The 12,760-nt window shown below is 35.7% G+C and overlaps 2 protein-coding genes across 7 annotated transcripts; both read left to right on the top strand.

The window, feature by feature from the left end:
* Nucleotides 1-166: 166 nt before the first annotated feature.
* Nucleotides 167-3,843, top strand: LOC8259448 (G-type lectin S-receptor-like serine/threonine-protein kinase SD2-5). The gene has a single exon (XM_002515464.4). The coding sequence runs from the start codon at nt 1,255-1,257 to the stop codon at nt 3,688-3,690; it is 2,436 nt and encodes an 811-aa protein (XP_002515510.2). The 5' UTR covers nt 167-1,254; the 3' UTR covers nt 3,691-3,843.
* Nucleotides 3,844-4,541: 698 nt separating this feature from the next.
* Nucleotides 4,542-10,005, top strand: LOC8259449 (putative L-ascorbate peroxidase 6). 6 transcript variants are annotated; one of them, XM_025156738.2, is made up of 11 exons: nt 4,542-4,945; nt 6,317-6,431; nt 6,529-6,758; nt 6,949-7,063; nt 7,383-7,510; nt 8,079-8,149; nt 8,349-8,391; nt 8,484-8,580; nt 8,705-8,788; nt 8,956-9,077; nt 9,383-9,647. In XM_025156738.2, exons 3-11 carry the CDS (start codon nt 6,602-6,604, stop codon nt 9,559-9,561), a joined length of 996 nt encoding a protein of 331 aa, XP_025012506.1. In that variant the 5' UTR covers nt 4,542-4,945; nt 6,317-6,431; nt 6,529-6,601; the 3' UTR covers nt 9,562-9,647. The 6 variants fall into 6 exon arrangements, with proteins under 6 accessions (XP_025012506.1, XP_015572613.1, XP_015572612.1 ...); XM_002515465.4 differs by adding an exon at nt 9,746-10,005 and having other exon boundaries at nt 4,543-4,945; nt 6,317-6,758; nt 9,386-9,452; XM_015717128.3 differs by adding an exon at nt 9,746-10,005 and having other exon boundaries at nt 4,543-4,945; nt 6,317-6,758; nt 9,383-9,452.
* Nucleotides 10,006-12,760: the final 2,755 nt, after the last annotated feature.

The raw sequence follows: 12,760 nt of genomic DNA, 5'->3' as shown, positions 1-12,760 counted from the left end.
TCAAAAAGAAGGTACAATTGTTGCGAAGAAAACAAAAAAAGACTCGTTAACTCTTATACACGCTCCATTAAAGAAGCACAATATCAATATGGATGCAATTCAATTATATACCAGCCCTATAAGACATCGTAATTTTTGTTTATATATTTTCTAAAATACAAAGCTTTGATAATAAATCATTTCCATATAATTATTGAGCCTCAAAATACGAAAGAGAGAGAAATTTCATGCATCTGTCAATCCCACTGCAACTCGTCAACAACTATTAAAAAAAGAAAGCCCCTTTGATAGTTGCTGAGCTGCCCAGAAACAAGGTTAAAGAAAATAAATAAGCCCACCTCGGATCTCTTCAAGAGAAACGCTAATTAGGACCCATGTTTCGCAAGTGCTTATTTCTTTATGCATATTCACCCTCTGAAATGAGGTGAGTGTTTCTTGTCTCTTTCTAATTTAATTGCTACAGGAGAATTCAGCTCCACTGAATCTTCTTTCTTCTTCCCTCTGTGTAACTTCTTTCTCTTTCTCTCTATATTGGTCTCAAGTTATGGCCCAAATGGAGAGTACTTATCAAGTATCAGTGATGGTTCTGTCCTTCTCCTTCTCCTTCTCCTCCTTTTAGTATAGTTATCAAATCTTCTGGACCACTGAAGTAAAGGGTACCCATCAGTTATCAATTGTTGGTTGTGTTCTTTTCTAGTTTTCGTACACTTGGTAGTGGTTGAGTTGGGCGTTTGCCAATAGTTTTGACTTTTGAGGCCTGAATTTGTGTGTAAACTTAACCATGTTGTCTTAGTTGTTTGCTTCCTTGGTTAGTCTATTTGGTTTCTCTACCAAGGTTTCCGAAAGTTTGGTTCTTGAATTCAAGGGAAGTACAAAGACAAACCAAAAGCCTGTGATTTGCCAATTCACCTTTAAACATTTCTAAGGTGTGTTCTCTTCCAAAATTCTGCAATTCTGTCTTCTCTATTGTGTCTTGTGTATTGTTATCTTCTTTCTTCAGTTATCTCAGAGATTTCCTGATTCCTGAGTTCTTATTTTTAACATGTCTTCCAAGGTGCTTCCTTTTCGCAGAGCTAAATTGGCTCTTTTAGGCACTTATTTTGGATTCATTGCAGAATGTAAAGTTCTTTTAATCAGTTAGAAAAAAGGTCAGATTTTTTGTGTCCATTTTCCCATTTGTTGGTCCATATTTCCCATCTATTCTGTCTTCTGGCTCTGCAAATTCTGGATAAACTCTACATTCTTGGTGCATCCATGTCTTCCCCAGGTCTCGTTCATTATATGGGATTAATTTGCTTGGTTTTTCTCCTTTTATCTGAAGCCTGTATGGCTAGCATCCAAAGTATTGGTAAGATTTATCCGGGGTATGAAGGGTCTCAGATGAACTGGATTGATAAGAATGGGTTGTTTCTTGTGTCTAATAACTCAAATTTTGCTTTTGGCTTCCGCGCTACTCAAGAAGATGCCACATTATTCCTTCTAGTTATCATCCACTTGAAGACCTTAAAAGCGATATGGTCTGCAAACAGAGGCTCCCCAGTTTCAAATTCTGACAAATTCTTCTTTGGTAACGATGGTCATGTGTCTTTACGCAAGGGGGGAAATCCAGTCTGGACACCCGATACTGGCGGTGAAAGGGTTTCTGCAATAGAATTGCAGGATTCAGGAAACCTTGTTTTGCTTGGGAATGACAGTATTGTAATTTGGCAAAGTTTTAGCCATCCCACCGATACCCTTATATCAAACCAGGAGTTCCTGGAGGGTATGAAACTTGTTAGTGATCCTAGCCCCAATAACTTGACCTATGTTCTTGAGATCAAGTCTGGAGACATGATTCTTTCAGCAGGTTTCAGAATTCCACAGCCTTATTGGTCCATGAAAAATGACAATCGTAAAACCATCAATAAAGATGGTGAGGGAGTCACTCTGGCATCTCTGGATGGAAATTCTTGGAGGTTCTATGACAGAAACAAAGTTTTGCTATGGCAATTCATTTTTGAACACAGTACAGAAAATGCTACCTGGATTGCAATTATTGGAGGTGATGGCTTTATCTCTTTCCGAAATCTTGATAATGAAGGTACTGCTGCAGATATAAAAATACCAAGTGATACTTGCAGCAGACCAGAAGCTTGTGCTGCCCATTTGATTTGTGCTGTTAACAACATATGCCAGTGCCCTTCAGCACTTAGTACCTTCACAAATTGCAATACAGGTATTGTCTCTTCCTGTAATAGTTCAAAAGCTTCTACGGAGCTTGTGAGTGCTGGAAATGGGCTTGATTATTTTGCCCTTGGGTTTGTTTCTCCCTCTTCAAAAACTAATTTGGAAGGTTGCAAATCCTCTTGCCGTAACAACTGCTCATGCCTTGCTTTGTTCTTCCAGAACAGTACTGGAGATTGCTTCCTGTTTGACCAAATAGGAAGCTTCCGGAACTCTGGCTCAGGCTCTAGTTTTGATGCATATATTAAAATCTTGAGCAATAGAGGCAGTGGAGTCACTGGACGCAGGAAAGAGGATTTTCCATATGTTGTGATAATAGTTGTTGCAACAATTATTGTCATCTGTGGTCTGCTTTATGTGGCATTTCGATATTTTAAGAACAAGAAAAGATTTCCAGAATCTCCCCACGACACATCAGAAGACGATAATTTCTTGGAGAGTTTATCTGGGATGCCTCTTCGTTATAGCTACAGAGATCTTCAAACAGCAACTAATAACTTCTCAGTGAAGCTCGGCCATGGAGGATTTGGTTCGGTTTATCAAGGGGTTCTTCCGGATGGTACACGACTGGCTGTCAAGAAGTTGGAAGGCATAGGCCAGGGAAGAAAAGAATTTCGAGCTGAAGTTAGCATCATTGGGAGTATTCATCATCACCATTTGGTCAGGCTAAAGGGCTTCTGTGCAGAAGGTACTCATCGCCTGCTTGCTTATGAGTTCATGGCAAATGGATCTCTGGATAAATGGATCTTCAGGAGAAACAAAGAAGAGTTGTTGGATTGGGAAACAAGATTCAATATTGCACTCGGAACAGCAAAAGGACTGGCTTACCTCCATGAAGATTGTGATGTAAAGATTATTCATTGTGACATAAAACCTGAAAACGTGCTTCTTGATGATAATTTCATTGCCAAAGTCTCGGATTTTGGGTTGGCTAAGTTAATGACTCGAGAGCAAAGCCATGTTTTCACAACCCTAAGAGGCACGAGGGGGTATCTTGCACCAGAATGGCTCACAAATTATGCCATATCAGAGAAAAGTGATGTTTATAGCTATGGAATGTTGTTGCTTGAGATTATTAGTGGCAGGAAAAACTTTGTTGCAACCGAATCTTCAGAGAAATCCCATTTCCCGTCCTTTGCTTTTAAGATGATGGAAAGAGGTAAAGTAAGGGAAATCCTCGATTCAGCACTGATGTTAGATGAAACCGACGAAAGGATCTCCGATGCTATTAAAGTTGCATTGTGGTGTATACAGGAAGACATGCATCTGAGACCATCAATGCCAAAAGTTGTCCAAATGCTTGATGGTCTCTGCACTGTTCCTCAGCCCCCAACTTCTTCGCCTTTGGGATATCGCCTTTTCTCAACTTTCTTGAAATCAACAAGCGAGGAAGGCAGTTCCTCAGGACCTTCGGACTGCAATAGTGAAGCCTACCTGTCTTCGGTGCAGCTTTCCGGCCCAAGATAGCATTTCTTCACAATTCAGGAGATTTTGTATGTGGACTTTAGAGCTGAGCTACTCCTGTATACATTTCCTGTAATATTCCTGTAAATAGTAATTATAAATTTTGTAATACTAGTGCGCTATTGGTAAAAGTTGGTCTTGCTCACTTTATTTCGACACTTAATTGTTTGTAGATGAAGGGGTCTTGATTATGACAAAAGAGATGCTTGCAAGTGATCATCTTGACTTTAAAAACCAACCTACAGAACTGAACTGAACTGAAATCTATAAAAACTACAGTACAATGAAAACAACAGGTTCAGAGTAACTCTAAATATATGATGGCAAAGACGTATTCTGGCATGATTTTCTCTGGTCGAGTGATAAAATATACATTCTACACCCAATCGCATTTAATGACCAGTTCTCCAGCTTAAAACTCGCTCTTGCAGAGTTGCTCTCTAGTTTATCCGTTAAGATGCTATCTTTAACCATTTTCAACACCAAACCTTCTCTTCACTGCTTCATTTCCTCGTCTTTTTCCCAACTTAATGTAACACCCGCCAGATTCGAATTTCGCAGTGTTAGGATTAATTTCTTAAGAGTTTTTATTTTTATTAATATTATTTTCTTTTGAAATTTAAAGTGGATTAGTTTTAATTTAACTTGAGAGATTTTGTTAGAAATGAACTTTATTCTGGTGGGATAAGAGTTTAAGATGGATATTAGCTCATAGGGACTAAAGGGGAAGTGAGACTCAATTTGAGGGGTTAGATTAGAGTTTATATGTTAAGTTTTTTTGGGGGCGGTGGCACGTGTAGGCCCTTGTCAAGACACATATGCACCTATTTTATCTTATTCTTTAACAAATATTATTATTATTTCCTATCTTTGGTTATCTTCAACCTACAACCATTCCCTCCCTAACTTCTCTCTACAACTCCATTTTCTTCCCCATTAACACATCTTCATTTCCTTCTTTGCATGAAATAGGATTTCTTAGCCTTTTCACTATCTAACTTTATACTCTTCTAAGATTAAAGCTTAGGCTTGCTTCTTATATATATGGAGGTTGACATGGAGGATTTCAGTTACATGAATGAAACTAGTAAAGAATGGGAAGCTTAAGTGTGCTTATGGTCTTGGTGTTCATTTCAAGTTCTAAAGGTTTCTTAACTGAAGATTGAGAGACTTAATCTGGTTTGCTCAAGTGTATTGCATTAAAGCTAAACTATACTTGTCACCTTAACTTGCTTGATATTTCATCTCCATTTCTAAGGTTAGTAATTAAATTCTTTTTTTTTTTCCTATTGCATGTTAGAGTTAGCTGTGGTTCTGGGCAGATTGAGTAATGATTGTTTGATTTGGATGATTGAATGATGCTTGAGGATAGAATGTGCTTGGATTGAGTTTAGCATGTGTATTGTTTACATGGTTATCTTGACATGCTGCTCTTATGAGAAAGGTTGATTTGATAATAGAATTTATATTTAATTTTAATTGTGTAACTTGACTTGAGGGTGTGATGTGAGTTATTTTTTATGCTAGTTGTGTTACAGCGATGTGACTTTGTAGTCTAAGACCTGAATTTCGGATTTCTGCCCACTGCACATCTGTCCACTTGGTTTAGCCTTATTTAGAGTTCTACAACTCCAAATGAGGCACGGTTTGAACCTATAAAAACTTTAGTTCGTCCTCTAATGCTATTTAGTTTTGAGAAATGCTTAATTTTGTTGTTTTGATGGTCAAATTGAGTAATACATTTTCATGCTCAATCTGTCCTGGCAGATTGACCTGTCTTTATTGTTTTGCAGAGTTCTCTTTACTCACATATCCAAATGGTACAAGACCAAATGGAAATTAATCTAGACTTATAGTCCTTGTGATCTGGAAAATATGGTATTTTATTGAGCCTTCTAGAATTGTTGGTGTAATTTTGTTAAGGCCTTAGAAATCTGGCCTAGATGGCATGTGAACATCATTATGTGAAATGGTAGTTTGAGTGAGAAGTTGCTTGATTAAGTATATGTAGTTGGTATTATATGATTAATTGATGATATTATGCTTGGACTTGTAATGGTTGTTTGACATTGGTACGCTTGTTGCTGAATTGTGAATCATGTTATGTTCTTGAAATTTCATTAGCTAGTGGTATGTCTTATTGAATTATGATTTATGTTTGAGGTGGCTTATGTTAAATTATTGAACCGTTAGCATGAGATGATAGATTGATGGTACTCCGCCTTCAAAACATGTTTTCTAGGTTTTTATCCATATGGATGAGTTCCTTGTAATAACCCACTCGGGCCGGATGAGCCAAGTCTTTGGTCCATCTCTTCCCACCCAGACCGGTGGGTTTTTCTCTAAAAGTCTTCCAGACTGGGTGGTTATTTATTTGGGACCTCCTGCCATCTCACCTGGACTGCGTGGGGTTGGCCTGTGTGGTCACCCGTACCAGATGACTCATAAAAGTGCTATTTCTTTTATGGGTGCTAAGAGCTATACTTAGTTTTTTTCCATTATCTCCTTCGTTGAGAATGTATTATAGTAGTTGATTATGGTGTGTGTACAATAAGTATGAGACACACACGCACATTTACATAATCATATTATTTGAGTGAGTTCTGACTTCTCTCGACTATTTTTACAGGTTTTGATAAATGGTGAAAAGCAATGCTATAATCCTTCTTCGTGTGATGCTGCTACTGGTTTAAAGCATTTTTGTAGTTCATGAATATTTTAGACTCTGCAGTACCATACACAAGGTGTATTGTAACTATGTATTAAATAATATTAATATTGATTAATAAAACGGTAAATATTGATCTAATTGGGTTTTGAATTGCCCCATGAACCTTAAAGGTTTGGTTGAGGAGTGTTGAGAGGTGCGAGAATCCAGTTCAATATCTATATTTAGGCTTGCACCGGTATAAACATGCATCTCTTGTGTTTTAGTGCCGGTCCGGCCCCGAGATGGATCATGACACTTGAATTCAAGTTTCCCTCTAAATCACAGCATCCCTATTTCTCGACGATCAAATCTCGAGCAAAACCTCTCCAAGCTTGCAGCCTTTCAAGAAATGAGGACTCTGGTAATCATCTTAGTGTTTAATTACTTAGTAAGCCAAGCAAATGAGAAAGAAAGATTCTCTTTTTGGCTAATTTGGTCTTTTTGGTCCGTTTTTATTACTGTATGTTTAATTACTCAAAGAACTAAGCAGATGATAAGACAAGAATCTCTTTGGGACTTGATTTTTTCCTCTCTTTTTTTGGGGTCTGCAGGAAAAGATCTTGACTGGGTTTATACTAAAAGGAGAATCTTTATCAGTATATCTACACTACCGTTTCTATTTCATTTGCATGAATGCTTTGAAGGTTTTGGTGCCAAGGCAGCTGAGTAAGTTAGCAAAATAGTTACTATGACTTTGAGTTGCTTTTTCTTTTATGTGTAAATTTTTATTTCAAGTTATAGTACTTGGCTTTAGTAGAGTTCAATATCTAGAAGTAGATTCCTCTTTAAATAATTCTATTGCTTTCAAGGTTTATGTCTAGTGGAACTTCATCTTCAAAGACGTTCCTCAAGTTTTGACATGTAGCTTATATGCTTGTGGGCCTGATGTAGTGTATTTTTGTGCGTCCTTGTTCTTGTGGTGCCTCTTAGTTGCTATACTTGTTAATTTACTCCCATAATTTTCTTTCCTTTCCTGATCTTAAAGGTCAGATACTACTATATATAATCTCATGAAGGGAGAAGTAAGGAAGGTAGTGTCCAAAGGCAAGGCTGCTGGTGTACTTCGTCTTGTTTTTCATGATGCAGGAACCTTTGAAATGAATGGGACTTCAGGTATTAATTTTGGAAATATGAAATTTTAGTGATCATAGTGTACATAATCTTTATCAGTTGTATTAAGGATTCACATCTTATGGTTCCATTAAATGTTTGCATTAACCTGTGTGATAAAGTGAAAGAAGTCAGCTTTAGGTTATGACCAAATTCTTATATAAGCTTTTATTGTCTCGGGTATCCATAAGGATGTAGTTGAGAGAGATTCATGATAGTACTCATATTCATAAAGCATCTTCAGTCATGGCTATGGCTCTTTTACATAAACCACCTAACTACATAATGTGGGAGAAGCAAGTCGAGCTTGAGATGGTTGAATTAATTGGCATTTGGTGCCATAAAAATGAGATCTCAACTTTAGTATAGGATTAGTGAATCTCTGTGCCAGATAATTTAAATATTTAGTTAATTTTGCTCAGTTCAAGTTCATAGTGTATATCAACGTTGTGCACTGGAATCTGGTCTTTTTTTATTTCTTCTCATTTCCTCATTTCTTTACGTCCCCTCTTGGAAGTAATTTTGTTCTCTTAGGCTTTTAACTTACTCTGCACTGTTGTTATTGTTGTAGGGGGGATGAATGGTTCTATAGTTTTTGAACTTGATAGGCCTGAAAATGCAGGTTTAAAGAAATCTTTGAAGGTATACCTCTGACTCTCTCTCAGGCTTCTATTCTTATAAACATAAACATGTAACCTGCTCTGATGTATATGCATGTGTTGCGACCATGTGCTCTCCTTCTTATTGTTCTACTTATGTGATTTTGTTCTCTAATTCAGACTGGTCAAATCTTATACAATCTCCCACCTGCTAACTCCAAAGTCGGTGCATTGTTGTTTAGGTTGTTGAGAAAGCAAAGAAGGAAGTGGATGCAATACAACCAGGTGGTTAAAATATGGTGCAATGTTAAAGGTTTCAGCATTTGTTAGAGAGTGTGGGGCCTTCTTGATATCCTATTGGAGTTTTCCTTTTTTAGTATCCTGGGCGGACATGATTGCTGTGGCTGGAGCTGAAGCTGTTTCGGTTTGTGGAGGTCCAACAATCCCAGTTTTACTGGGGAGGCTGGATTCAGGGTATGTAAGAGATATTTAACTGTTGCCCTTACTATTTTAACATGGAATAAAACTTAAAATCAGACAATTTAGAATACCTGCATAAATTTCTTGGCACCAATTACTAACAAGTAACTATTTACAGGGAGCCTGATGCGGAAGGAAAACTTCCTGAGGAGTCTCTGGGTGCTTCTAGTTTGAAGCAATGCTTTCAAAGAAAAGGCTTATCGTGAGTCTTCATCCATTCTTATTGAAATTTTATTCTAGAAGCTGATGACATATTTTCTGTATCCGTTGTTTACATAATTTTTTTTTTCATTAGTAAGTTTTTGAATTGTAACCATAATTAAATATCAGATGATATTTTTTCTGAAGAAAACTAATTTACCTTTGCAGAACACAAGAACTGGTTGCATTATCTGGAGCTCATACTCTGGGGAGTAAAGGCTTTGGAAACCCAACTGTTTTCGACAATTCTTACTATAAAATTCTTCTGGAAAAGCCATGGATGTCTTCAGGTAAAGCTAACTTATTATCATCTTTTTGCCACTAGTTCTGTCTGCATTAGATAGTTGCCTTAAGATCTCAGATAGTTCAGTAGTATGTCAGCTGAGGGCACTGGTGTCCTTTAGTTACAGGCCTGAATCTATTCCAATATGAATTTTTTATATACATCAGGATTAATGATGCATATAGATAATCTAGAATGCGGGTAAAGCAAGCATCTTTAGTCAGAATGGAATGTGCTACATTTTGGTTCCTCTTTCTGAAAAATCTTAACATATATAGATGATTCCGTTTAACTGGATTCATTTTTCAATAGCAGCTGGAATGTCAAGCATGATTGGACTTCCTTCAGATCGTGCACTTGTCGAGGATGATGAATGCTTAAGGTTATTCATATACCAGAACCCCCCAATCAATCATTTTGCTAAGCACTCAGATATATTTTACACAGGTGTTATACAAAAAAAGTTCCATACTTCAACAACAATACAATAACCTGTATGCCCACGAAAACAAATCATAACTTGTAAACCAATTTCTTGCATCTTCCTCTCAATTCAGCATATGTAAGTTAGAACCTTCATGCATGTTTCCTGTAACTGAAAAGAAACTCATGAGTTCATGGAAAAAGCTTATTTTCCAGTTTCTCAGCTGAAAGAGAACTCGTATTTTGATGCAGATGGATCAAAAAGTATGCTGATGATCAGAATACATTCTTTAAAGATTTCAAGAGTGCATACATCAAACTTGTGAATTCAGGTGCAAGATGGAAAAGCATGTGATATATTTTTCAAGGATTTCCTGTAATGTTTATCAAGTTTATATTGTATTCTAGCAAAAATCAATAATAAACAAACAATAACTAGATGGGAATTGTAAACTGAACTTCACACTTTACCTATAAATATAGAATAATAGAAATATTCTGTTACAATATTATATTATTGTCAAAGAAAGGGTCATTCCAACTTATGCCTCAAACAACAGTGAGCAGTCCCAAACAATAACTTCTGGACCTTTCTGACATCTCTGGTGTTCACATAAACTGGAATTATGAGTCCCTCATCCATCTATTTTCTGTTTAAAATATCTCAATATTGAGTATATGATTATACTATACAAATGTCTTAATAATTGGATAATTTTCCCTTAAATTTGAAAATTGAATATTTTATAAGAAAATTGGTTTTAAAAGGGTGATCTTTCTTGCATGCGCATCCAGAAATAAAAATAAATAAAGGGGAAAAGAAAATTCTCATTTATTTTCGATCGTAATTAGCAAAAATATTATAAAGCAATCTTAAAAGATATAATTTTCATTTTTTTTCTACTTCAAATAAATGTGGGCCTCTTGCTAAAGCCAGTTTTGGTTCAATAATAGAGCAAAGACTTTACATAAATATAAACACAAGTTAATGTTAATGTAAAAGAAAATTATATTATTATTATTATAATTGGGCTACACCCATTACCCATCAGAAAGGCAGATCTTGGTTTCTTGGGTCTATTGCTTCTGCAGTTGGCAAATATTTCCTTTTAATACTCGAGAGAGATCATTCTTTGACAGAACTATATTTAACCTTTTGTTGTCTTTCATATTTGAATCTTTCATTCATATCTTTTGGCGCAGCTGTGATTGAAATCGGGATGCTAAATATTTAAAAAAGATAGTTATTTTCTTCTTCTTTTTTCTAAAAGAAAGCGATGCTTACCTTTTCTTATAGCCCAATTACGTACATATCATTTTTGTTTAATGAACAGTGATTCTTTATTGAATTCAAACTGGAAGCAGATTCCTCATTACAGCTGGACTGGAATTATAAAGGCTACAGTTTTGAGATAAGTCTTTCAACTTTACCTCAAATGGAATTTGATTATTTTCTAGTGGATGTGAATTGAATAGAAAACCTAAAATTAATTCATTGGAATTTTATTATTAGATTCGAGCAACTGTAACCTTAAAAATGGGAAAAAAAGAAGAAGAAGAAGAAGAAGAAGAAGAGAAGAGAGAGGGCAAGCCCTAAACAAAATGAAACTGGAGAAAGGGAGTAATGCAGCTTACTTGTCATTGACCTCTATCGATGATGAAACAAGCCACGTGTAGGGACCCAATCTGATCTAAGCAATCCATCCCACACTACACGTGCAAATGCTTAGAGAATGTCTTGAGTAACTAAAAGAGCATAAGGGGGACATTGGCCACTTACTACCTCATAACCCCTCCCTACTCGCAACCCCCTGTCCTCCCAATCTCCTTCTTTCTGAACGGAATTGTCACCGGCGACATGATCCAATTTAAGTGTAGAAAAACATCTGCTGTTCGTTACTTTTGGGAGGTAAAAATTTCAAATTTAGATCCTCATTTCTGCACTAAATAATAGCAAGCACAATTTAAATTTAAAATCTTTATCCTCATTATTAATAGAAAAGCTTCCACTGGAATCAGAATTGACTGCAAAATTATGTTCATAATCTACATTTGTACTAAGTCTATCTATGGAACATTCATGAAACAGTATTATATACCGATAGGTAAATGTATATAGTGTAATATAAGCAATAGTTTGTGTTTTTTTTTGTCTATTGTAATAATTAAGATAATAGGTTGAGGCATTATTATATAAGGTTATATGTTTGAGTGGCCACCTAATTCAAACTGAAGTCTGTTATCCATAGCTATCAATGGTAAGTGATTTGATATTAATCTGAATGACATCACAACAAGGAGGTGAAATGTGGAATTAGTAAGCTGAAAAATGATGTCCGAGGTTGACAATTTTAAGCTTACTAAATTTCACCCGCAATCTCTAATTTTAAGCGTCTTTCTTTCTCTCATCTTTAGATTTTAAATTCTATTTAATGATCGGAATAAAAAGAAATACACTAAAAATTTAAAAAATAAAAAATACTATTTTAATCTCTGGATGTTGTATTTGTCCTGCCCAACTTGGCTTCAAAGCATTTAATCTCTTAAAATACAGGTATATTAAGCAAAGCAATTTCTTTAATTTTGACCTTCAAACTGTCTTTTGATTATTTGTTTTGTTCCTTAGCTGTAATAATTGGTAGGGTTTATAACATCTATGAGAAAATGATGAGAGTGCACTGAAAGCCAAGAAAAGGAAGGCCAAGCAACATCACCCTTTTGCCTTTCCCATTATTGTTGTTGGTTTTGCCAACTATTTCTTATGTTAGCTGCTAACTTTCTAACCAGTAACAAGTTTCTCTACATTAGGATACATGAGTTTGAATTGGTTTGCCTAATTCACTTCCCTTCTTGTTTATTTTCTTGCTTTCCGGTTGAAGTTGTAGATAGGATTACCTACAAATATTTTGAACTTTTACAAAAAATAAGACATTTATATATAATTTTTTTATTTATTTAAAAATATAAATTTATATTATTATATTCTTTTATGGTCATTTTAATTTTATGTATAGCTATTTAAATAAAGTGATATTTTGATAATTTAAAAATTGAGGAGGTTTCAATTTCGACTATCATTATCGCCATTGGGTAATATTAATAAGAGCTTATAAAAATACCTCCTGCTGTGCCTCCTTGTTATGTCTGTCTTGGTTTTATTATTGGACCCCCTTGATGTATGTGTAGCCATGATCCAGTGGACTTGAATGAATGAAAAAACTATACACGTGTGCTCAATGTGCATAGAATATATTTTGGAAATTGCAT

The sequence above is a fragment of the Ricinus communis genome, chromosome 3 (genome assembly GCF_019578655.1).
Source record: "Ricinus communis isolate WT05 ecotype wild-type chromosome 3, ASM1957865v1, whole genome shotgun sequence".
Lineage (NCBI taxonomy): Eukaryota > Viridiplantae > Streptophyta > Magnoliopsida > Malpighiales > Euphorbiaceae > Ricinus > Ricinus communis.
The sequence above is the reverse complement of the archived record's forward strand: the minus strand, read 5'-3'. Positions and strand labels throughout refer to the sequence as shown.

What these genes read in the sequence shown, in the direction of transcription:
- LOC8259448 (XM_002515464.4), top strand. Translation starts at nt 1,255, where the DNA reads ATGTCTTCCCCAGGTCTCGTTCATTATATGGGATTAATTTGCTTGGTT.
- LOC8259449 (XM_025156738.2), top strand. Translation starts at nt 6,602, where the DNA reads ATGCATCTCTTGTGTTTTAGTGCCGGTCCGGCCCCGAGATGGATCATG. An exon ending in GTTTAAAGAAATCTTTGAAG is followed by an intron (nt 8,150 to 8,348) that starts GTATACCTCTGA and finishes ATTGTTGTTTAG; the next exon opens with GTTGTTGAGAAAGCAAAGAA. An exon ending in TTTCAAAGAAAAGGCTTATC is followed by an intron (nt 8,789 to 8,955) that starts GTGAGTCTTCAT and finishes TTACCTTTGCAG; the next exon opens with AACACAAGAACTGGTTGCAT.